General features: G+C 46.2%; 1 protein-coding gene across 2 annotated transcripts; it reads right to left on the minus strand.

Annotated features, from left to right (window-relative positions):
* Nucleotides 1-549: 549 nt before the first annotated feature.
* RAC1 (Rac family small GTPase 1) lies at nucleotides 550-25,109 on the minus strand. 2 transcript variants are annotated; one of them, XM_059414386.1, is made up of 7 exons: nucleotides 24,820-25,109; nucleotides 15,599-15,670; nucleotides 11,500-11,617; nucleotides 4,869-4,925; nucleotides 3,308-3,370; nucleotides 2,496-2,655; nucleotides 550-2,177 (listed from the first exon to the last, which is right to left on the minus strand). In XM_059414386.1, exons 1-7 carry the CDS (start codon nucleotides 24,852-24,854, stop codon nucleotides 2,047-2,049), a joined length of 636 nt encoding a protein of 211 aa, XP_059270369.1. In that variant the 5' UTR covers nucleotides 24,855-25,109; the 3' UTR covers nucleotides 550-2,046. The 2 variants fall into 2 exon arrangements, with proteins under 2 accessions (XP_059270369.1, XP_059270370.1); XM_059414387.1 differs by lacking the exon at nucleotides 4,869-4,925 and having other exon boundaries at nucleotides 24,820-25,104.
* Nucleotides 25,110-25,335: the final 226 nt, after the last annotated feature.

Raw genomic sequence — 25,335 nt, forward strand, 5'->3', positions numbered from 1 at the left:
TATGGAGATAGCAAAGATGAGTTAAAAGGACTCAAACTGGTTGCTTTTCAGAAAGGCTGTGAAGGGAGAAGGCTGCTGCTGTAGCAAGCCTTGAGAACTCCATGATCTTTAAACTGCCTATCTTTAAGAAATACTCAAAAATAATCTTCAGGTTAATAAAAAGGATAATTTAGAAAACTGATTCTAACATGACAAGTTCATAGTACAGTTTCACGCTCTAGAAAGGATCTTAATTAATTAGATTGATTAGAAATCCGCCGCCTCCTATCTCCCAGCATCTGCCTCTTCAGCGCAGAGCTCTGGCCTAAGCTGTGCACACACACGCCCCAGGGTGGACGTCCCCATCTCCCCAGCATCTGACAGGTGCAAAACCAGCGTGCCCCCACCCGCACCAGTGCTTGCAGACTCCTCCAGCTCCTCCCTGTCCCCGCGCAAGAAAAACAAGCCCTAGAAATGAAGGTTTCCCGTGGCCCAAGATTTTTAGGTGAGACAAGGAACACAGACCCCAGGAGGTTGTTCGAGCTCTCAAGAATTCAAGTATTACAGTCATATGATTCAAGGATTTATTAAGTCATACATGCAAAACATACCGCTAATTGCATTAGCAAAAGATCAATGTAAAAACACTCCACGATTCTGCAACTGTCAATTTAAAAAATGTTGTTCTAGTGGTTGAGAGGTCCAACCTTGTATTCTTGCCAGCGGGTAAGCTGTACAGAACTTGATTAGCACGAGCACGGGCTCACGGAACCCCACAGACCCGAGGGGACGTGGTCAGGCAGAGCGAGAGGTGTGTGTCCAGGGGGGTGAGGCAGAAGGGAGGGCCAGCATTAGTCAGGGTACAGTACTGGTGATCTGGCAAGACAGTGATGTTAAGAAAGTTCATAGTTTAGGAATATCTAAAATATTTCAAAAACTATAAAGCGGCAACACATGATTTTTACACCTAGTTACTAGAAAACTAAGGAAAGCGCTTATTAGCTCTGAATAAAGTAACAAGGAAACAGGAATGCACTTTTACTAATCTACAAAAAAAATTTCTAATGTATTATCAGAAAGATTTTATAATACAAGGAGGCATATTGCTCAATAAGAAGGGGTTCTCTAAGAAAAGCGCTAAGTGAGCAACTATGGGAACGACCAGTTCAAAGATGAATTAAATGCCCAATTTTAGGAGGGATGGTAGGTCTAAGAAAAAAGGAAAAGTTTAAAACACTTAGTGATAATACCGACCTTTCTTCATCTTTTACTGCACTGGACAGAAATTAACCTTTAATGTTTTTACCCGTGACACTTTTACTCAGTTTAATTAGGACATGTACAATGTAGTGTAAATTAATCTCCGTATTTTGTCAAAATACTGTCTTCGTTCTTTGATCGCCCCACGTGCTGCGCACCCCCGGCCGGAGTGGACACTCGGCCCGAGGGACGTGGGCGGAAGGGCTCTGTTCAAAATCTCAGCAAAAGCGAATACACTAACTCTTTCCAAAAAAGTCTCACTACAAAATCTAAGAGAGGGACCTGAAGAGTTGAGTCACTACACTCACTGCGTGAGGACTGACAGTACAGTGTTGGCGGGCGGCGCGGGGTCAGAGGGCGGCGGGGCGGCAGCCCGGGAACCAGGCCGGGCCACCTCCTACCGCAAACGAGCGCGCGTCTGCGGGTGCAAACCGGGGATGCCGGCTCTCCTGAAAGACACAGGTCTTGAACGGTTTAGTGCTTAGTGTTCTCAGCACAACAGCGCAACTTAGTTCGCAAGGTATTTTGGCAACTCTTAATCTGAGCAAGAATAGGGGCTTTTGAAAAATAAGGCTTTAAGAAAGCTTCCCATTTTAGGGCTAAATTTTAATATAATGTGAAAGTTTGAAGTCTTACACTTTAAACAAACAAAACCTAAAAATTACTGATTGGTTCAAAATGGTTTTTATGGAAAAACTAATCTGTAACAAAAACTTGGCATTGAGTGCGAAGGCTCCACCATTTTTGAGCAAAGCGTACAAAGGTTCCGAGGGGGACAGGGCGGGGGTGGGGGGAGCGGGTGGACATTTACAACAGCAGGCATTTTCTCTTCCTCTTCTTGACGGGAGGGGGGCAGAGAACCGCTCGGATCGCTTCGTCAAACACTGTCTTGAGGCCTCGCTGCGTGAGCGCTGAGCACTCCAGGTATTTTACTGCACCTGCCGAGAAACACAGCCTCGTACTGCCACGGGGCCACGGCCCGCCAAGCACGCGCCTGCCCTTCCGGCCACCGCGAGGGCAGGGAGCGGCTCCCCAGGCCCTGCCTCCTGCCAGCCCGCCAGGAGCAGCAGAGCAACACCTGAGGTGCGCCCCAGCTCCTTAAGGCTCACCCCGAGGGCCTTGGCTGGCTGGCTCCCCAGAAGACAACAGAGCTGGAGTCAGAAAGACTCGCGCTCTCCTTGCCCAGACTGGACTCCCATCTCTGCCCCAGAAATAAAGGCACAGACAAAGCAGATGTGACAACGCAGGTGTCCTACCGATCTCCTTAGCCATGGCCAGACCCTGCGGGTAGGTGATGGGAGTCAGCTTCTTTTCCTTCAGCTTCTCAATCGTGTCTTTGTCGTCCCTGAGATCAAGTTTAGTCCCCACCAAGATGATGGGGGTGTTGGGACAGTGGTGTCGCACTTCGGGGTACCACTAAAAGGGAGAGAGGAAAAAAAAAATCACAACACACTCCCTCCATAATGAGCATCCTCCACCAGTCAGCCACCCCGCTCACCCCCTTGCAACCTTCCAGAACCATGAGCCCACCTATCGGCATTCGGTTAGCAAGCTGGGGGCCCGAGACCAGCGAGCCTACAGCAGAGGCTCTGCTCACCAGTAAGAGCAAGGGGAGAAGGGAAGGGAAGGGCCCCCTCCCAAAACAACGATCTGTTTGGTAAAACGAGTCAAGTTCTTAGATCATCTCCGAGAATCCTTCCTATTCAGCAGAGTCAACTGGGCGGAGGTCTAAGCTCTGCCACCCTGACCACCCCTGAACACGTCCCTGATTCCAACTGAAGGACATCCGGCCCCATCATGTTTCACTAGGGAGTATGTGAGATCCAGGAGTGCAAAGTCCTGGTCACCATTCTTATTAGATGAGCCGGACTCCGAAGTGCTCATTATTTTAACAAGGCACACAGCATTCCTCAATCAAACCCTGAAACTTCAGGACTCTACATAATAAAGTCAGAATTACAAGATCAATTTAAATAATTAAAACTCCTATCACTAAGTAGTATTTTTACCTCCTGAGAATGGAATGAGATCATGAACCAAAATGTTTCTCTAAAATTTCCCCACTTACCTTTGCTCGAACATTTTCAAATGATGCAGGACTCACAAGAGAAAAGCAAATTAAGAATACATCCTACAAAAAGGAAACAGGGAGGCGTTTAGAAATGGTCTTACAATGACGAGTGTACTTCGCTTTGTAAATGCTGTTGGGAATCAATCATGAGACAAAACGCGTATTATGTACCAGCAGCTTGTGTCTAAAGCTCACTCCCCGGTTTCCCCTTCAATTCTGTCAGAAGGCTCCCAAAGCAGAGCCAGCACACAAAGCAGCCAGTTACTTGTGAGAGGAGGGGAGAAGATTTACTAGAATGTGCTAGAATTTACTGAATCCAGGGAGGCCTCAAACCAGACCCCTGAGAGGCTTCTTTAACATCATTCCCAACTCCCACTGGGAACTTAATGGCCCTATTTATATACCGGGACAAAACCAAGTGTCAAGATACCACACTCCGGTATTTCTGTAAAATGTGGTCTCAGTTTATCAAAAAACAGTCTATTTTAAAACCATTTACCACTGGCGTGCTTTTCCGTAAGCTCCCCATGTGCATGTTCAATAACGTTTAGTTACCCTGGGCTGCTATTAAACTGCTTCCTTAAGAACTGCCCCCGGAGTCCCTGGCACAAAGTGGGGTGCGGCTGGTGGCTCTGCGAGCACAGCCAACCATGCAGGAGGACGCTCGAGCCCGGGAGGGGCGTCTTCCCGGCTGGGGGCTCCTCCAGCCCACGCAGGGTCTCTGGAGGACTTGCAGGTGGGGCCGCCGCGGCCCAAGCAGAGATTCAAAGGAAAGATCAGTGCTGAGGAAGTGCCTGGAAGAATTTCTGACTGACTGCAAGCCATTCGTCATTCTGTACGTAAAAAAGTCAAATTTAAATATTTACCTGTATTCAAAATTGCCTAAGAGTTTCTAAAATGCTAGGTTTTTAAGACATTTTCCCGGAAAAAGGCCACTATGCTGCTTTGTGAAATGTACCCAGTTCCCAAGCTAACACTTGCAATTATCCCGCTGGTATCTCGTACCTGGAAAGGGAGAGAAACATCCCACACAACAGCTTTTTATAAATGACATTTTAAAAACGCTAGCGCATGCACCGGCTTGTCCAAGAATCACTGTGGCATCTGGGCACCTGATTCCATCATTTCCAAGCGAGGTTGGGTTAGCTCACCAGCACCACAGCCACGCCCCAGACAGGCCCGCTGCACCGGGACACCAAAGCGGGGGGAGCCCCCGGCAGCCACGGTTAGTCCCACGCCGGCTCAAGCATGCGCTCCGGGGTCGGGGGGGAGCCTCCATGCCTCCATCTCCAACCCGCCCGGAGAGGCCCCTTCTGGGAGCTCCTGCTTTCCCTCGGCGGGAGGGGAGCGAGCAGTTCACAAACCGCTTTATTTCAAGCTAGTGGGTAAACTGTCTCGCTCTACTGAAAGCACATTTCATCAAGCAAAACCCAACCTTGAGTGAATTAAATACAGAACACTCAAGGAACGTGAGGCTCAACAGGAAATCCTGGGAGAACTAAGTGAACGAGAGAACAGATAGAGCTTGAAACTGAGGTCGACTGAAAGTTTTACATACGGCAATCGGCTTGTCTTTGCCCCTGGACGTTATATCCTTACCATACGTTTCTGCAACCTAGTAATGCATGAGAACTTTGTTTCAGTTTAGTAAAAAGTGAGGAAAATAAAAGTTAATATAATCCATTATTTTTCCATCAGAATCCTGTCTCAACCTTCCCGAACGATCTGAAAGCGGATGATTATCTAACACCTACGATGCCAAATACCAAACCCTCCACCAAACCCTGTGAAGGTCAATGATGGTGGAGACACGAGGTCAGGCAAATACTGGGGGGCTGGGGGGAGCCACTCTTCTCTACCCCAGCAGCACAGAGGGCTCCTCGTCCAGCAGAAGATAAAACACACCAGAGGAAGCACACGGTCACGGCCAGTCATGAAATGTTAGCGAAGGTGTGTCCGTGGGCCGCCGCGGGTCCTCCCTAGCAACAGGCACACTTGGCAAAGACCTCCGTCCAAGCTCTGAGACATATGCCCAGCCAAAGCCACCGCAAATGGGAGAAGCACCTGTCTGAAAAAACAGGCTTCTGAGAGGAAAGGTGCCCCAGAAGCACGGCCAGGTATGAGAGCTGTGAAGGCCTCAAGTCTCCCGTACAGAAATGCTGGGAGGGCGGTTTGAATTTGGGGTCCTGCATTACTGGACTGAACAGCACTGCCACACTGGGACCTTTCATCACCCCCCCGGCCCCCACCTCTCTGGATGGGACCGCCCAGAAGGGACAGCATTTCTAGTGTTTACCACAGTGCTTTCAATTCACTCCTTTGTTCCAACAAAAATTGAAAGACTTGCTCTTCAAGCAACACAGAAACCTGCAGTTCTTCGAAGAGACAGATGGACAAGAGAATTGCTTTAATTTCATCTCACTCAAGCTTCTCTGATCTACAATTCTGAGAATATTAAAGTTGTTGTAACTATCCGGGTTTAATCTACAGCTGCTTTTGAAGCTGTGTGCCCCTGAGGCCTTGACATGAAGCCAAATCTTTGTGACACAGAGACTCATGGGCATCGGCCACGAAAACGCAGCTTCAATTCAAAATATCCTCCAACCACATCTGTTCTGCCCCTTTCAATTTTAAGAACATCTTTTTTGATGAAAATACACGCTCTGCATCCTACATTTAACACCGGACCATCTGCCTGTTCCTTTCTCCTCCTTCCCCCACACAAAATAGGGCTTTAAAAAAATACTTCCAGGGGCGCCTGGGTGGCTCAGTGGGTTGGGCCGCTGCCTTCGGCTCGGGTCATGATCTCAGGGTCCTGGGATCAAGTCCCGCATCGGGCTCTCTGCTCGGCAGGGACTGCTTCCTCCTCTCTCTCTCTGCCTACCTCTCTGCCTACTTGTGGTCTCTGTCTGTCAAATAAATAAATAAAATCTTTAAAAAAAAAAAAAAAAAAATACTTCCAGGCGTGCCGGGGTAGCTCAGTCAGTGAAGCATCTTTCAGTTTCAACTCTAGTCATGATCTCAGGGTCGAGGGATCAAGCCCTGCATCAGGCTCCGCACTGCCTGCTTAGGATTCTCTCTCTCTCTCTGCCCCTCCCCATCCTCTAAAACAAACAAAACAAAAAACAAACCTAGCACTTCTAATAAATAAAAATAAATTAAAAACAAATAAAATGGGCTTCTGACACTTATCTCTTCCAGCAGCAATTCCTTCCAACCTTTACGTTCTACCCCAACACCCTGCGGAGTCCGTGCGGCTCTTTACGCCTGTCCTGGAGCCTCTTCATTCCACCAGAGCTGTCCTGCGTCACAGGCTCACCTTTCCTCCGGCTGAGATGCCGCCTTCCCTGTGCTGGCAGGGCACTCCTAACCACACAGGCTCCCACCGCGCCTGCAGAGACTTTATCACTGCTCCTCTCGCTGGTCCAAACCACCGCCGCCCCCCGGTGTGTGGAGGGCATCAGCAAGAGCCGGGCCAGTTCGCGGCAGAGCGGCAGTGGGCATCCGGGGACAGCAGGCCGCTCCCAGCTCCCAATGCACCAGCACTGCTCTCGCCTCTCCTTTCTTCCATAGGCCTTCCAACCTGGTTTTCCTTCCAGGCTTGGAACATTTTTCACCACCGGCATTCTACAAACCCAGGCAAAGGAGCAGGATACACACGAGGCAAAGACACGGTGCCTGTGGCATCCATGGGGAGCAGCTAAGAAAACAAGCGCCACAGAGAGGGGCAGCCCAAGCCCCAGGACGCAGCGTGGCGTGCGGCTCGGCTGCAGCAAGCTCCCGTGGGACGGGACGATCTCCCAGGATGCTGATGCCAGACTAAGTCCTACTGACCAGGCTGAAATGAGACCGAAAGTGAAGAAATAAAGAGAAGACCACAGTCTTGTCTGAGCACAGGTAACGGTCACTGTGCACACTGCAGAAACACCAAACATCCCCCTCTCCCAGCCCACAAGCCCATGTTGGCCCCAGTCACAGCTCCAGCCCGGCTTCATCCCCACCTTCTGGAGGAGATGGATTAGAGCACCCTAAAACTACCCTGCTTCCCGCCAGCACCCCATGCAGAGCAAGCCCCGCCTCCTCTAGCCCTCACGGGAATCACGCACCCCAGAGCCTCCAAGGCGTGTGTCTAGCTAGGGACACAGAGGCAAACCCCATCTGGTTTAGCCACAGGTGCATTCCTAGTGACCTCCGGCTGGAGGACACAGATCTGGTAACAGCCAACTTAACAAAGTAGAAAGCCATCTGAAAATCAAAGCAGCCAAGCTAAGCTCGGCCAGAAGACAAGAGGCCCAGTGTGTCAGCGGCCAGTGGTCCGGTGGGGCAACGTGAGCTTCGGAGACCCGCACAGAGCTCAGGTTGTGACTCTGGCCAGTCACACAGGTTCCCACTCACACCACTAAATCCAGGAACAAGAAGGCAAATACGGTGGGCTGGACATGATGCACAGCGCTGCGCCTGAGCACTGCACGGAGCACACCGCGATGCAGAGCAGGCCACGGAAGGTGTGGGTGCAGAACTCAAGGTATTTTCAAAAAGAGAGTATAAAGGTAATTTATTCAAGGATAGAAGAGCCTAAATGATTACTTGACAAAAACAGAACTGTGAAGGACAGTTTCTACTCCATCTTTCAGAGAATGAAGTAGAAACAGATGCCTTACACAGATCCCACTTCGCTTCCTGGAGCCAGCCCACAAACAAGGACAGCAGCGTAAATGACCGCAGGAAACAGAACGTCAGAGCGGAGATCTGGGGAAGCCGTCGCCCATGGGCCCTTCGGGTTCCAGTCAGGGAAGAGCCACATAAACGGGCCTGCAGACCAGAGTCAACAACCGGAGACCAAGTTCAGTTGGTGCCAAGTTCAGAAGGGGTCCCCTCTGGCAGCCCGGAACCACCAGGCCTATCCCCCAGGAGTCAAGATAACCTTCTCAGCCCCAAAGGAGTCCAGAAGGAAGTCTTTCACTTCCAGATTGCTGCTCTCCCCTCTTTGCTCTAAGCACCACGACATCCCCTATGCCGGTGTGTGGTGTTATACCCTGTGTGGGAGGCACCTGAGCAAGAATCATGCCATACCCCCTTTTACACATCCAAGTATCTGACAGGAAAACAGCACGTTACACAGATGGGACATGAAGAGTTTAGAAGTCCTGCCCCAGAAGGACCACACCCCACCCCCTTGGCTGTCAGGCCCCATACCTTGTGGCTTGCTTCGGTCTGTTACTGGACCTACTGTTCTCTCGGTAGAGAGTGGGAATATGGCCAAGTCACCTTTGACTTACTGTGAGTGACTCCCTCAAAGAAAAAGGCCCCACCCTGCCGGGACCCCTTGAGTCACAGGAGGTGGTTCTCATTTCTCAGAAAGGACACCCCGCCCTTCCAGATATATCCAGTGGGTTGGAAACTCCTATTCTACCAGTCAACAGGTTAGCAAATCCACTGAAAATCCAGAATTATCAAGCATCCATTGGGTCATTTTTAGCTGGAGATTAACTGAGATACCACTCACTCAGCCCTCCCATTTTATAGTTCTGGTCTTTGTTTGGACCGCTACTGTAATTCAGCTAAAGGACAATCCCAAAGATCCACAGCTTAAAGAGATTGTATCCGGTAATTCCTCCAGGAGGAAATAAATACAAAAGACAGTGACTACTGCATAGACAAGCTGTACTCAAAAGCTTAAAACTAAAGAAGGGGGAGGGGCCCCTGGGTGACTCAGTCCATTTAGGGTCCTGAGCACCCGACCCTTGATTTTGGCTCAGGTTGTGATCTCAGGGTCATGAGACTAAGCCCCACACAGGGGCTCTATACTCAGTGGGGCGTCTGCTTGAAGATTCTCTCTGCCCCATCCCCCATCTGTGCACGCGCAAACTAAGTTTAGGGGCACCTGGGTGGCTTGGTTGTCTCTGACTTTTGGTTTTGGCTCAGATTGTGCTCTCAGGTCTCGGGCTCTGTGCTGAGCACAGAGTCTGCTTGGGATTCTTCCTCTCCCTCTGCCTCTGCCTTCCCCTGCTCTCACCCTCTTTCTCTCTCATATGAATAAATCTAAAAAATAAAAAATAAGTCTAAGACTATCACTACTAAATAGGAAGTTTAAGGAAAAAAAATGGGGGTAGACTGGAAATGACTGGTTGTTTTCACCAACGCTAATACGCACCCCATGCCCACCTCCACACCCTCCAAGACCGTGATGTGCACCCAAGGGTCAACGCCTGCTTTCTCCAGGATGTCTCCTTGACCCTGACTCTCTGGTCCTCCCGGCTTGCTGAGAGCACGTACAGCAACTTCCATTCACTAGGCCCCATCCACACTGACCCGAAGAGCTCTCCAGATCTGCAGCTCTTCACAGCACCCGCACTGCGGTGTCTGTGATGTGCCTGGACTGTTCTGGGTGCTTTACACAGACCGCTCATCTAATCCTATGAGGAAACAGTTCATGACTAGGACCGTGAAGAAACCTGCCAGGGTTACAGAGCTAGGAGGCGAGAGCACGGGATTTCAACCCGCAGAATTCGCTCCACTGCCTCTAGTGTGTACTCCTTCGGCCACTGAGTCACCGAGTCTCTTTAAAAGTCTTTACTGTTAAAATGATGAACAAACATGTAACAAGATAAGCAAATGGTACAAACAAGACAAGTGCTTATTTTAAGAAAAGGGCTTCTAAGTGTATTTTCACCAGCTATGGACCTGACTCGCTTTGGTATATACATCATTTAGTTGTCTAGAATGGAAGCAAAGCTAATCTCAAAGTTTTTCTGACTGGACACAGTGGACATATTTTTACAAAACTGAAGATTTAGGCACTGGGTGCCTGGGTGGTTTAGCTGGTTAAGAGATTGCCTTCAGCTCAGGTCATGGTCCCAGAGTCGCGGGATCAAGTCCCCCATCAGGGTCCCAGCTCTACAGGGAGTCTGCTTCTCCCTCTGACATTCTCCCCTCTTGTGTTCTCTCTCACTGTCTCTCTCTCAAATGAATACATAAAATCTTTTTTTTATATAATTTTTAAGATTTTATTTACTTATTTGACAGAGAGAGAGAGATCACAAGTAGGCAGAGAGGCAGGCAGAGAGGGAGGGGGAAGCAGGCTCCCCACTGAGCAGGGAGCCCGGATGTGGGGCTCATCCCAGGATATTGCGATCATGACCTGAGCCAAAGGCAGCCGCTTAACCAACTGAGCCACCCAGGTGCCCCAATACATAAAATCTTAAAAAAAAAAAAAAGGATGATTTAGGTACTAAAGCCATAGAAAGATGAGCATGTGCTAAACCCAAAGACAAGTCATTAACTTGATTTTTAAAAGCTCCGTGGTACCAAACTGTCACAAAACAAACTGACCTTGCAACTAATTCCTACTGAAACCGGTCTGCAAGAATAACACAGGACCTATTTCATACGGTGGTCCTGAAATTGTGATAAGAGCAGGTCAACACACGGCACCACACTCAGTAACCAGTAATGCTAAAAAGGAAACAGACAAATCCTTGGTCTGCATCTAGGACATTCAACTACTGAACTTAACCGTGCTACTACTTAATACACCCAAAAGATGGCAGTACGGCTGGCCCTTGAACAACGCAGGAGGGTAAGGGCACTGCCGCGCCCCCCCATGCAGCCCAAAACTCCAGGTATTACTCTGACTCCCTGAAAACTTTTTAATAAAACACCTGCTGTTGACTGAAGTCTTACTGATAACGTGACCAGTCCATTAATATATGTTCTGCAGGGGTGCCTGGGTGGTTCAGTGAGTTAAATCCTCTGCCTTCAGCTCAGGTCATGATCCCAGGGTCCTGGGATCGAGCCCCACATCGGGCTCTCTGCTCACTGGGGAGCCTGCTTCCTTCTCTCTCTCTGCCTGCCTCTCTGCCTACTTGTGATCTCTGTCTGTCAAATAAATAAATAAATAAAAATCTTAAGAAAAAAAAAATATATGTTCTGCACGTTAAGTGTAAAACCCACCACATTCCTACACTAAAGTAAGCCGGAAAGAATGTTACTAAGAAAATCTTGAGGAGCAAATATACTCACAGTACTGTAATGTATTTATGGAAAAAAGTCCTGGTCTGAGTGGACCTCTGCAGACCAAACCTGCATGTTCAAGCGCCGACTGTGTAAGCAAACCCACAAGTGATTTGCACCTATAGTCAAAATTATACATTCAGAAGGACGCATTAAAAATCAGCCGTGATCCTTACTGTTTGCGGATAGGATAAGGGACGTAATCGGTCATAATCTTCTTGTCCAGCTGTATCCCATAAGCCCAAGTTCACCGGTTTTCCATCTACCATAACATTCGCAGAGTAGTTGTCAAAGCTGCAGAGGAGAGAAAACACGGTCAGTCCACAGCCCCAGAACATTAGGCACAGGTTGCGGTCTTGAATTACTGTTGTGGGGAGGGTCCCGGAGGTTTGCCAAGGCCAGGAGTGGCCTGGAGGCTGCCAGGCCAGATATACCAGCACACATGCATGAGGAGGTAAGAAGTGGAGGGAAAACGGACTGTGGTGTAAGGAGAAAAACACGCACCTGGAGAAACGCCCAAGAAACAAAAGGACAAGCTATTCCGTTTAACTAGAACAAGTTACTGTCAAGCAACCGAAAACCTTTTTTAAGATTTTCTTTATTTATTTGACAGAGAGAGATCACAAGTAGGCAGAGAGGCAGGCAGACAGAGGAGGAAGCAGGCTCCCCACTGAGCAGAGAGCCCGATGCGGGGCTGGATCCCAGGACCCTGAGATCATGACCTGAGCCGAAGGCGGCGGCTTCACCCACTGAACCACCCAGGCGCGCCCCAACCTTTGCTTTTAATAAAGAGAAAATTGAGATTTTTCTCCTCCTGCAGCGCCTGGGTGGCTCCGTCTTTGCCTTATTTAAATTCAAACTGGTTAAGTGTCTGCCTTTGGCTCAGGTCATGTTCTCCGGGTCCTGGGATGGAGCTCTGCTCCATTAGGCTCCCTGCTCAGTGGGAAGTCCGCTTCTCCCTCTGTCCCTTTCCCTGCTTGTGCTCTCTCTGTCCAATAAAAATAAACAAGTAATTAATCAATTAAAAAAAAAAGAAAAGCACGAAAAAGCAAGAAAGAAAAAAAGCATTTTTCTCCCCAGGAAGAAAGAAAGTATAAAATTAGGCCCTCTTTCAAATCCCACTTGTTGACTTCATTCATGTACATATCAGACTCCTCTTCAACCAGGTGCCACACCACAGAGCCACACCACAGTGCTTCCAGAACACCCGCACTGAGTGCAGGGTGATAATCAGTCACCTGGTCATCCAGGCCTGCTACCAAAGTGCCATGGTAACACAAAACAAATGTGATTTGAAAACCTCTAGTGTAACGTTTCCAGAGGGAGTGCACCGAATTACACACATACTTAAATTAACTTGAAGGGGCCATGCAAAAAACAGTTAATGATAAGAGACAACCCAAAAGCCTGTCTGACAGGCGGAAAATAAGGTGGACATTAAAAAAAGGGGACAGGGGGCGCTCACCTGGGTGCTCAGTTGGTTAAGTGTCTGCCATCAGCTCAGGTCATGATCCCGGGGGGGTGGGGGGGTCGTGTGACTGAGCCCCATGTTGGGGTCCCCAAACAGCAGAGAATCTGCTTCTCCCTCCGCCCCAAACCCCCACTCATGCCACATCGCTCTCTCTCAATTCAGAATTCATTTTCGCATACACTCAACACTAAACCTAGGGTCTTGCTACACTGCAACAGCAAAATCAAGGTCTGAGCAAGCCTCCAAAGTGGCTTACAGAACAGAATGACAACTAGATCTCATGAAGAAAAAGCCTCACATCTTGCAATTCTGCTTCCATGAGAAAAGGAAAAATTATTTAATAAACTATATTCAATAAATAATAACTATTCAATAAACAGTAACAGAATCAGATGCCTGCCTCCCACTATATAAAGAAAGAAAAAATTCTAAATGAATTCAAACTTTAGCCACAAAGTGAAAACTCTAGACACAAAAATCTAGAAAACCTACTAGAGGATATTTTTGCATCACTTAAGTAGGAATGGTCTTTTTTTTTCTTAAAGATTTTATTTATTTGACAGAGAGAGAGATCATATGTAGGCAGAGAGGCAGGCAGAGAGAGGTGGGGGGAAGCAGGCTCCCCACCGAGCATAGAGCCCTATGCAGGGCTCAATCCCAGGACCCTGAGACCATGACCTGAACCGAAGGCAGAGGCTTAACCCACTGAGCCACCCAGGCGCCCCAGGAATGGCCTTCATAAGACAGACCTAAAACTCCATGAAGGTGGAGTGGCATGTTCACATAAAAATGCCAAACTTTCTTTATGGCAAAAGGCCCCCTATAACGAAGTTCAATGACAAATGAGACAGAGAGATTCATATTTCTTATGTACAAAAGTTCCATCAGTTAGAAAAAATTTCGGTACAAAAACAAGCAAAGGATTTCTGCAGGCCATTCAAAGATTGCAAACGGACAGCGAACATTCACAGGACCTTAAACTCACTGGATCAGAAATGCAAATGAGAAGATAACTTTTTTCAATACCTGTTCCCCACAGTCCAAGTTGAGGGGGCCACTTTAGTCACAGCTGGTCCAAGTGACAGCCTTTTGGCAGCAACTGGGTAGTATCTACCAAAAACTTAAACAACCATTCCCTTTTGACTTGACACAATTCCACTTCTAAAAATCAATCACAGGTGCACAAAGACACGTGCAATGATGTTTAACACAGCAAATTTAAAAGAAAAAAAAAAGAGAGAGACACCTAACGACCAGTGGTGATAGCACCAGTGGTGTTACCAGGTATTGTCAAAGTCACTGATAACAGGTAATGATTTAGCTCTACGTAAGTGTAGATTAGGGAAGTCCCTGCCATAAAACCAGAACATGCAGTTATGATCCCACCTCTAGGAAACTTTGGAGACCTCCTCAAAGTACGTGTTGTGCTGTGCTCGAGGAGGTCAACACATGTGGGACCCGCACGGTTTCCTCTCCACCTGCATGGCAGCCGTCCAGACAGAGCTGACAGCATGGCCACAGGGCGATACGTTATGAGGCTTGGCTATCGGGACTCCCTAGTAACCCCAGCATCAGAAAAGGACTTTTCCATCCCCACCCAATTCTGTTGCCAAGACGGAATAAGCAGCTCAGTAGCCAATTATGTCCTCCCATAACCGCCAACACACACCCAAGGTTTCAATTCCACAGCTTGATAACTCAATAGCGACCTGCAGCCATCTGATTCCCTGCCAGAAAAGGCCAACTGCAATCTAACAGCCTATTTCACGTTCCAGTTCCTTGATCCTTCACACATAGAGTCCGGAGAGCCAAATTTATCTAAAACTCTTACATTACCCAGTCTTCATACATCAGTTAGTTAACTTTGTTTCCTGAACGTCTAAAAACCAATTAAGAGGGCACCTGGGTGGCTCAGTGGGTTAAGGCGCTGCCTTCGGCTCAGTTCATGATCTCGGGGTCCTGGGATGGAGTCCCACATCGGGCTCTCTGCTCAGCAGGGAGCCTGCTTCCTCCTCTCTCTCTGCCTGCCTCTATGCCTACTTGTGATCTCTCTCTGTCAAATAAATAAATAAAATCTTAAAAAAAAAAAATTAAGAAAGCTATGTGTTTAAAAAAAAAAAAAGAAAAGAAAAGAAAAAGAAAGCTATGTGTTGGGACGCCTGGGTGGCTCAGTCAGTTAAGCTGCTGCCTTCAGCTCCGGTCATGATCTCAGAATCCTGGGATCGAGTCCTGCATCGGGCTCCTTGCTCAGAGGGGAGCCTGCTTCTCTTTCTGCCCCTGCCTGCTGCTCTGCCTGCTTGTGTGCACGCACGCTCTCTCTCTCTGACAAATAAATAAAATCTTAAAGAAAAAAAAACAAAAAACTGTGTTTCATCACAATGAACTTTTTGAAGATTTTATTAATTTGTCAGAGAGAGAGAGAGGGAGAACATAAGCAGGCAGAGCAGCAGGCAGAGGCAGGAAGAGGAGGAAGCTCCCCGCTGAGCAAGGAGCCCAATGTGGGACTCGATCCCAGGACCCTGGGATCATGACCTGAGCCAAAGGCAGCAGCTTAACCAACTGAGCCACCCAGGCGTCCCTACATTACGTATTTTCTTTTCTTTCATTATGTATTTTTAAAAAGCCCAAGTACATGCCTTATAATTAGACTTAGGTGAATGTTTGGAAAGAAAATTAATCAGATCTGTTCCTGTGCAAATTAAGAATGCCTTTATAGCCAAACAATGGTCAAAGAAAAAAAAAATCACAGACAAGTTAATTCCCAGTTTAACTCCATACTTACACAGTTTTAACTCCATACTTACACAGTGGGGATGTATTCTCCAGGAAATGCATTGGTTGTGTAACTGATCAGTAGGCAAGTTTTACCAACAGCTCTAGAGAGAGAGAAAAAAATGGTGTAAGTTGCTTAGTCACATGAACATAATCCTTTCATTACTGTTAAACTAACAGAAAAATCAAGGAGTATACACCAAATACTTAGCATTAAATGGTTTCCATAATCTTTTACTTAACACTACATATTTTTATCCTGAAATTTATAATAAACTCGAATTTCTCAAATAGGAGCCTTCATGAACATTCATGGTCAGAAACAGCTGTTCAAGAAGCCCAGGTTGAACAGGAACAAGATTTTTAAACTGAAATTCTCTCCTGTAAACATCTGTACCAGTTTTCCGTCCAAGATTCTTCAATCCTATCCTCAAATCATTGTGATGAATACTAATATGCAAACACAGCCTTCCTCTATAACTTCCACTTGGTTGCTAAGTAATGTATCTTGCAGACTCGGAGTGGTAGCTCAAACCCACCACCTTTGAAAGCCTTCCCTCTGGCATCAGTAATGACTGCTCTCTCTTAACAGAGTGCTTAGTCACTGACCACTACACACACAACTGTGAACCACAAAGAGCCACACAGAATTCACTTTAATTCATCCGTATTCATTTACCACCTCCCCAACCCCCATCCTCCCGTATCACCATAAGCTTTTAAAGCAACTAACAAAATATATTCCAGACATATTAATTAATGGCTCAAGAATGCTGGCATAAACTTCCAAACAGCTGCAAAGAGGAAAAAGTAGAAAAGAATCGTGTAGAATCCTCCAAAGACAGAAGGGCCTCCTGCACAACTGGTAGTGGGTACAGCGTACCATCAGGCAGAGGTCAGAATGGTGGTTCAAAGTTTCCCAATTGTCCGAAATGTTTTTTCATGACAATATCTCCTAAAAATTAGTATCACTGCACCCTTAGCCAAAAATGGTTTCCAAATATGACACTTTTATGGTGACTTCAAGGGCTTCTGAGAGCCTGTGTCCCTGGCTTAAGGATTCACTAAATGCTCTCCCTAAAGGAGCCCCTCTCCCTGCGGTCTCCTGTTGGCTTACCAAGGTCATGCCCGTCACACAATGAAGTTCTGGGTTTTAAGAGTTTGTTGCTCAATCTCAACTACTACGAATTAGGATTCACCATAAAGAAGTTAAGTGCTTTTCTAGTTTCATAGCACCCTTAGCTGAAGGCAAAAACCTCTCAGCTAGGACAGAGGACAGGCCCATCCAGTCTTGCCAATACTTGTTTTATTCATATTATTATTAAAATAGGGCTTAAAAGTTGGAACTCCCCCACCCCCAAAGACCTCTGCGGAGTCAAGCATTACATCATGAGGAAGTAGCTTCCAACTCTTAAAGGCTTTCTAAACAAAAATGACTCACTGGCCACACATTTTGTTAAAAGCTTAGAATGTCAAACCTGTACGAGCAGAAGGCTGAGATCTCTTCGTCCTCACCCTGGATTTGAAGCCCAGAGCCAGCTCTTTATCAGTTACTGGCTGGAATTGTTAGTAAGTTTCAACTTCCTCACACGTTAGTTTTCTCAACTATAAAAGGAATGCAAGACTACCAACTCTGTCACAAACTTCTGAAAGCATTAATTTTATTTCAATCTACACCGACAAAGTGTACACTATGCAAGGAAGAACTGTAGGAGCTGAAGATCCTGCCATGACCAAGACCTCAGGGAATCTGTGAGGTTAGGTAAAAAAGGAAGAATGCAGTCACTGCATAAAATTACAGATGTGGTAAGTGTTACTAAAGATGCTCTGGAGGGGCGCCTGGGTGGCTCAGGTTGGTTGAGCGGCTTCTTTGGCTCAGGTCATGATCCTGGAGCCCCGGGATAGAGCCCCGCTTCAGGCTCCCTGCTCCACTGAAAGGCTACTTCTCCTGGTGCCCATGTACTAGCATGCTCGCTCTCTCCCTCTCTCTCAAATAAATAAATGAATAAAATCTTAAAAAAAGAAAAAAAAGATACTCTGGAAATGTACAGTAAAGGGATCTAACGTAGTCTTGGAGGGCCGACGAGGAAACTGCAATGTATACTGAAACTTAGAGAAGGAGTGGAGCCATTACAGGGGGAACATTCTAGGCAGAAGCAAGAGCATTTACGGCCAGGCCCAGAAGCAGCGTGGTACACCTAACGAACAAAGAAGGGGAAGCAGCAAAGGAAACTACGAGGAGGAAAGTACGAGGAGACCGCCATCTCTTCTGGCTAAGGGCATGGGACTTGATCCTACTTGGGAAGTCCCAGAAGATTTTCAGTTGCCAAGAAACCACTAAATTTGCATTTTTAGAAGCAGCCTCTGACTGCAGTGTGGAAAGAGGACAGAGGAAGGAAGCTGGGGCTGGAGGCAGGAAAACAAGAGTGGTGTGAACCAACAAGGGGGCTTCAGGGGGAAGAGAACTGGGCCATTTCAAGAGCTTCCCAGCCATGAAGCAGAACAAGATGAAGATGGCTCAGCCATGGATTACATGCGGTAGCTGAGGGAGAAGAGTAGAGTCTAAAGCCGTCACCAGTGAACCTCTTTTCAAAATTACAAATGTTGTATAAAAATGTTAATACATATTGCCTCTTAATGTCAAAAATAAGCAGCTATAAAGGTTTTAATGGTTAATATGCCGTAGTAGCATTTCCTTTAAGAGCCCGTCCTAAATCTCTTCCATATGTATGAAGAACAAAGCCATATTACTATAAATATGACCAACTTTGTTTTAAATACTCTAAAATTTCTTTATCCTGCAACTTCATCTTTAGCTGAGCCATCGTCTTTGGAAAGATTTAACTGTAAAGGAATTCAAGGTACTCGCATAATCTGACATTGACTGAATTTTTTTTTTTAACCAATCCATTACAGTATTTGCTATAAATCTAAGTTCTATAAAAAATTATTAAATAATAAAATTTTGAACTTTTTTTTTAAGTAGGCTTCACACCCAATATGAAGCCCAACATGGGGCTTGAACTCACGACCCGGAGATCAAGACCTGAGATCAACCAAGAGTCTGATTCTTCACTGACTTGAGTCACCCAGATGCCCCTAAATTCTGTCTTTTTAATTAAGTACATGTCCAACCTTTGATTTATTTACTTAGTTTTTAAAAACAGACGAAAAGAAAAAAAAAACAGATAAAAAGAAGATGGTTATTTACCTCCCCTTAGTGTTACTTATTCACTCCTTTTAAACACACTCCACAATCAAACTCTACAGGCCAAAGTAAACAGGCTCAGGCAGTGAGAGCTCCTCACACAGAGGATGGAAGCCACATCTGGTCACAGCCCTAACTGATGTTGCCACAGGATCGCTGGAAGTTACGATCTCCTTTGGAGTTTCCAATTTTATATACTTAACTGCTCAGTTCAACCTCTTTTTAATCTTTGAAAGCTGCCATGAAGTTAACAAATGAACATGAGTCTACTGGAACAAAGTTCACATGAGTACATTTTTTTGGCCCGTGTCTCTCCTGCTCTATCTTGTAAAAATAACCAAGATTAAAGCACGAACTTATGTTCCTATTATGTTCTTGGTTTTTCCACCAGGAAAACTCTAAGGAAACTTTAAAAGTTGGGGTTAGACCTCAGTATTACCAAAATCTATAAACCAAATCTTAAGAAGCACAATCAATAACTCTGGAAACATGGTTAATCTTCTCATGTTAGAAAAGTAAGGGAGGGCACCTGGGTGATCTGACTCTTGATCTCAGGGGTGTCAGTCTGAGCCTAAGCTGGGTACAGACTACTTAAAAATAAAATCTTTACCCCCCCCCAAAAAAAGGGAAGGGATACAGTATAGGAAGTTCAAAAATAAGAACTTTCTGCACTGACTCATTTAAAAAAGATACACGGGGGGAGGATGAGGGGGTGCCTGGGTGTCTCAGTCAGTTAAGGGCCTAACCCCTGGTTTTAGCTCAGGTCCATCTCAGGGTCATAAAATCGAAGCCCACGTCAGGCTCTGCACTAAGAGCAGGAATCCACTTGAGACCCTCTCCCTCACACTTGCTCTCTCCCTAAAATAAAATAAAATAATTTTTAAGGATTTACTTACTTGACAGAGATAGCACAAGTAAGGAGAGCGGCAGGCAGAGGGAGAGAGAAAAGTAGGCTCTGCTGAGCAGAGAGCCAGGTGCAGGGTTCGATCCCAGGACCCTGGAATCATGACCTGAGCTGAAGGCAGCGCTTAACCAATTGAGCTACCCAGGCGCACCAAGTAAAATCTTTTTTAAAAATAAAATAAAATTTAAAAAGATACACTGATTTTATTAACAGGACTGAAAGACCAGATTTCTCCAATCAGGAAATAAGAAACCCATATTACTGTCTAAAGTACCTAGATCTTGGGTCATCTGGGTGGCTCAGATGGTTCAGCATCCAACTCTTGGTTTCACTCATGTCACGATCTCAGACTCTGGGCTCAGGGCTAGTCTGCTGGAGATTCTGTCTCTCCCTCTTCCCCTCCTCCCACTCCTGCCCTTGCTCTCACTCTCTGCCTCTCACACCCTAAAATAAATAAAACTTTTTCAGAAAGTACCGAGATCTTAAAGATCTATTAACAGAATGTAGTGAAATGTGAATTCTATGTATTAAATACATATTCATATTTACTGCATAAATGAAAGACCCTAAATCAAAGTCCTCAATTTACCCTGTGAAATGGGGTTTGGGAACCCTCCAACTGCAGGGCCTTCAATAAATGCATAATCACGTAGAGAATAAATTCAGAAAATGCATGAACAGAGTAGTTTAGTGCTACAAAACCACAAACTCTAATCTGAAATTCTGATACTCTGTCACTAACAGGGGACACCACAATCAACTTATAGAAAACCATTATCACCATCGCAGGCTTCAATAAAAATTAAAAACCTATATAGTTTCAAAACCCCCCAAGGCTGAAGATGCTAGCTCTAAAAGTTCAATTCTGAAGTAGCCTTTAGTCTTTAGCCTGCTGCCTTCTATAACCACCAAGCCTAATCCTGGAGTACTTGCTATTTGGATCTGCAGAATATAGAGTTCAAAAACAAGAATTTTTATCTAACTACGTATCACCCCCATTCTCCTTCAAAATCAAATCCTCTTAAAATAAGCCCCCTAGGTGGCTCAGTCATTTATGGGTCTGCCTTTGGCTCAGGTCATGATCCCCTGGTCCTGGGAACCAGCGGGGAGCCTGCTTCTCCCTCTCCCTGCCATTCCCGTATGTGTTCTCTCCCTCTGTTAAATGAATAAAACCTTTAAAAAAAAAAAAGCTCTGATAATGGGGAAGATATGGGATAAGGAAATAGAGCAAAATATACAAAATCTAAGTAGCAGGTGTTCACTGCGTAATTCTTTCAACTTTTCTGTATGTGGGAAACTTTTCATATTAAGATGTGGGAGGAAAAATATTCCTCTGATGACATGTGGTAACTGCCTTGGTAGCAGGATTCCTGGTAAAACATCTCCTTTTTAGTAAGACTAAAATCACAAGAACTACCTGGTGGGTGATGCTGAGGTAAAAAAGTAGTTAAGTACTAATACATTCCATGATTAATGCAAAAGATTATAAAAAGTGGCTTTAAGATTTCTAAAAATTACTGTTACTCCTCTACTGAACCCAACCTCAAACTTTTACTAGGATTATCATTTTAAGGTTAAAAAAAAACAAAAAACAAAAAAATGGAGGAGGGGGGGAGCACCTGGGTAGCTCAGTGGGTTGAGCCTCTGCCTTCAGCTCAAGTCATGATCCCAGGGTCCTGGGATGGGGAGCCTGCTTCCCTCTCTCTCTGCCTGCCTCTCTGCTTACTTGTGATCTCTGTCAAATAAGTAAATAAAATGTTAAAAAAAAAAAAAAGACATTAAGTATAATTTTAACCATCAAGATCAGAGTCAAATAACAAACCAAATTTAGAAGCCTGTGTAGAATTCAAACACCTTTACAACAGGTCAAAAATATGGAACCCCATCCCTCAAGACAAAAATACAAAGATAATTCATGAAGCAGTTAATTCATGGTTCATACCTTCACTGATTATTCAATCGAAGTGAGTGGGGAGTAAGTAAGTGGTGTACATTCCTAAAAAGATGACATCATTGTGGAAGGTATTTCTCACACTCAACTAAAAAAATTCCTGGAGAGCAATGTCTAAATTAGACACTGGGCTGGAGACCACTAGCCCAATCAGGGGTGAACATAGGGGGGCTTCAAGTCACTCACTCCCAGTCAACGAAAGTCAAACACTACTAAAAATGGTTTAGAAATATCTGAATGTGAGATGCTGTCTTAACTAAGTAAAGCTGGGAGAAAATCTTGGGGGTAGAGATCCCCCAAATAAAAGTGACAGACCCTGTGTTCAGGAAGGGCTAGCAGAATTAGGACCAACAGAAGGATCTGCAGAATTAAAAAGTATCAAAATTTCATTTCATATTTTATACTCAATGCCAACTTAACTGCTACATAGAAAAAATCTATAGAGAATATAAGCTAATTGATCCTACTTATAATACAGCTATAACATAGCTCTTAACTGTACTTTCCGAGAATGTATTTTAGGTAAGCAAGCTTGCAATTTATTCAACTTCAATCAATTTGCCTTTATTGTTTAAACTGCCCTTAACAGTCTCAAATTCCATAGCACCGAGTTCTGTGCCCCACAAAATTCAGACCCACATTTACAGCTATCACAATTTTTCATTAAAAGAACATTCCAGCTATATCAACAAGCATGCTTTGTTTGGATAAAAGTAGAGTAATATTTTTGGTACGGAATATTATGTAATATTATGTATTTAAATTTCTGACTGAAGTCATGTTTGCTATATGCAATCCCTTATTTAAATAGAGGGGGCGCAGGGTGCCTCAGTCCATTAAGCATCTGACTCTTGGATTTCAGCTCAGGTCCTGATCTCAGGGTCATGAATTCAAGCCCCACGCTAGGCGTAAAGCCCACTTAAGTAAATAAAATTAAAATTAAAAAAAGAAAGTATTAGAGGGGGTACCTGGCTAGCTCAGTGGTGGAGCTTGTGCCTCGTGATCTCGGGGTCACGAGTTTGACCCCCACACTGGATGCAGAGATTACTTAAATGAGTAAATCTTTAAAAAAATAAATAGAACTTAAATTGTTTATTCCACTTCTAACAGAGCTTAGCCCCAGTCTACATCGATGTCAAACACAGTACGAAAAAAGCTGAAAACTTAGAGAATTGTTTTTTATGCCTTGCACTCCCCAGAGAGCCCAGCAGTGCCTCAGAGGAAGAGAAACAGCAACAGTATGAGGCTGGCTGTGGGCACGCACATAGCTGGGACCAAGCACGTCCGAGGCAGTTAGTATCCAGCATCTTGTTTAATCCTCCCAACTTCAACTTCAGGCCCCTGTCCTGGCGGATGAGTGATATGCCCAGGGTTTCCTGATTTGAAGGAGGGATCCAGATCCCACAGCAGACATTCAACAAGTATGTGACTAAGATAAAGAAGCTAATACGAATAGCAGAAGTCCCTAATCTGTAAGCATTAAATATATCTGCTACGCTTATGTTTTAGTTTCAGAAATTTTCAATTAACAATATTACATACTATGTTAGATACTAAATTGGCAGCAAGCTGACTTTAAAAAAAAAAGTATTATTTCATACTCTAAGCATACTGCTTCTGCATTTTTTATTTTTAAAGGAAATTCAGTGAGAGCATTCCTAAGACAAGGTGACAGACGTTAATTCATTACACGAAAGAATCAAGCTTCATTTAAGCCAATTTACTGATTTCCCTATTAAACTAACTAGCTGAATATTTTTTGCCCCAACTGGAAGTAAAGCTTTCTTCTGAAGAGTTTAAAAGACAAGAAAAAAAAAAAAAACATACCTATTCCTAAATAGGCGAAAGTTGTTATTTTTAGCTATACACACAGAACCATTAAGTGTTAACGTTTCATACAATGATTCTGACAAATCATACAGATGGGCACCTTTTAAAAATCAGCTCAACTGTCCTTGAATCTGAATTAGCGGCAGAAACAATTTCGAATGTCTAATTTACGACCGTCTAAATAAGCTAATTCACAACATGGGAGGCAAAAAAAGCCACATCAGCCCTAATGACAAGTTTGGGGAATATTAATGAAAAGGAAGAGCCATGCCAAAACTCTTCCTTCGACTTTACAAGACCTGAGAAATGTATCAGTTGCATCCTGAGTTTGATGAAATTGATAGTAATTCTTGGAGCTTCCTTGTTACCCCTCAACACTACTCGAGCCCTGCTGAGATACAGGATTTTGCTCGCATTACACTGAGATTTTTGTTTCTGGGAGAGAAAAAAAAAAAAAAAAAACTGTATAAGCCAAGTCTTGTCTTCCTCTAGGGCCTGTAACCACCACAGACAGTAATGAAAAGAAATGCCTTGAGTCACAGGGCAGCTCCGCTCAGGGAGCCTGTTCTGCTACATCCCATACCTAATGCAAGAAGCGAAAGCCAATTTTTTTTTTTTTTTTTTTTTAAATAATGACCACACCACTTGCAGAGAAAACAACAGTCTTCATCACACCCAGCTCCTCGCAGTTAGAATCTCAAAAGTTTCTCCACGGAAAGAGCAAAAATGATCACACACACACCCCCCCCCAAAAAAATGTTTTTTTAAAGCAGCGAAATACAGCGGAAGATACCCCGTGGTCAATCAGTTTAGGGTCACCAAACCAGCCCAGGCATATATTCGTCAAGTCCTACGGACCTGACCGCCGGGACACACGGAAGCGCTTAACCGGGCTCGAGAGGGTGATGTAAAAAGCCCAGAAACGGTCCTTTTTTTTTTTTTCCATTTTTTTTTTCTTTTTTTTCTTACGAAAGGCAACTGCAAGCCCACCGATGGAGGGGCAGACGACCGAGGGTGGCTGGTGGGGTCCCCGCCCGGCGTGCAGCGGGCCCGAGAGAAGGCGGGAGGGTGGAGTTCACTTTTCCCTTCGGTGGCCGGTCGGCAACTCCCTCCCCCAGCAAAAATTTGAAAAAGAAAGAAAGGGAAAAAAAAGCCGGAACCAGGCCCGTGCCGTCTAGTCCCGCAGGGAAGTGAGTGGCGGCCCGCGCCCCACGCCCCGCGCCGCGGAGAAGCCAGCTCCCGGCCCGCGCCAGCGCGCCCGGCTCCGGCCCCGGCCCCGGCCCCCGCCCGGGCCCCCGGCCCCAGCCCCGACCCCAGCCCGGGCCCCAGCCCGGGCCCCAGCCTCGGGCCGCGCACTCACCCGTCTCCCACCACCACACACTTGATGGCCTGCATCTGGGCCGCTCGCTGGGCCGCGGCGGCGGCCGGACGCTGACGCGAGAAGCGGCGGACTCGGGGCGCAGCGGACGGGCAGGCGCGCGACTGCGGGCGGCAGGGCGCGGGGTGCCGGGGCCGCTGTCCACGCCGCCTCGCCCTCCGCCGACGGGAAGCCGGAGCCCAGCAGCGGCCACCACCCAAAGCTGGGGGAAAACTGCGGAGAAACAGGAAATGGCCGCTCCACTCACATCCGGTCTCCCCTCCCCCGCGCCGGCGCGCCGCTCCCAGGCTTTGGGGCGGGGCCGCTCCTGCCCGCGCGGCTCCCGGGCTTCCTGCTGGCTTCGGGGTCGCTCGGGAGCGCTCGGGAGCGCTCGGGAGGGCTCGGCTCGTGGGGCGGGGCGCGGGGGCGGGCCGGCCGCCATCTTTGTGCCACCTGGCGAAGGGCCGAAGATTAGCCTGCTTCCGTGATAGGAAGATGAGTTTCTTCCAGAATATTCGA

The sequence above is a fragment of the Mustela nigripes genome, chromosome 11, assembly GCF_022355385.1.
Source record: "Mustela nigripes isolate SB6536 chromosome 11, MUSNIG.SB6536, whole genome shotgun sequence".
NCBI lineage: Eukaryota > Metazoa > Chordata > Mammalia > Carnivora > Mustelidae > Mustela > Mustela nigripes.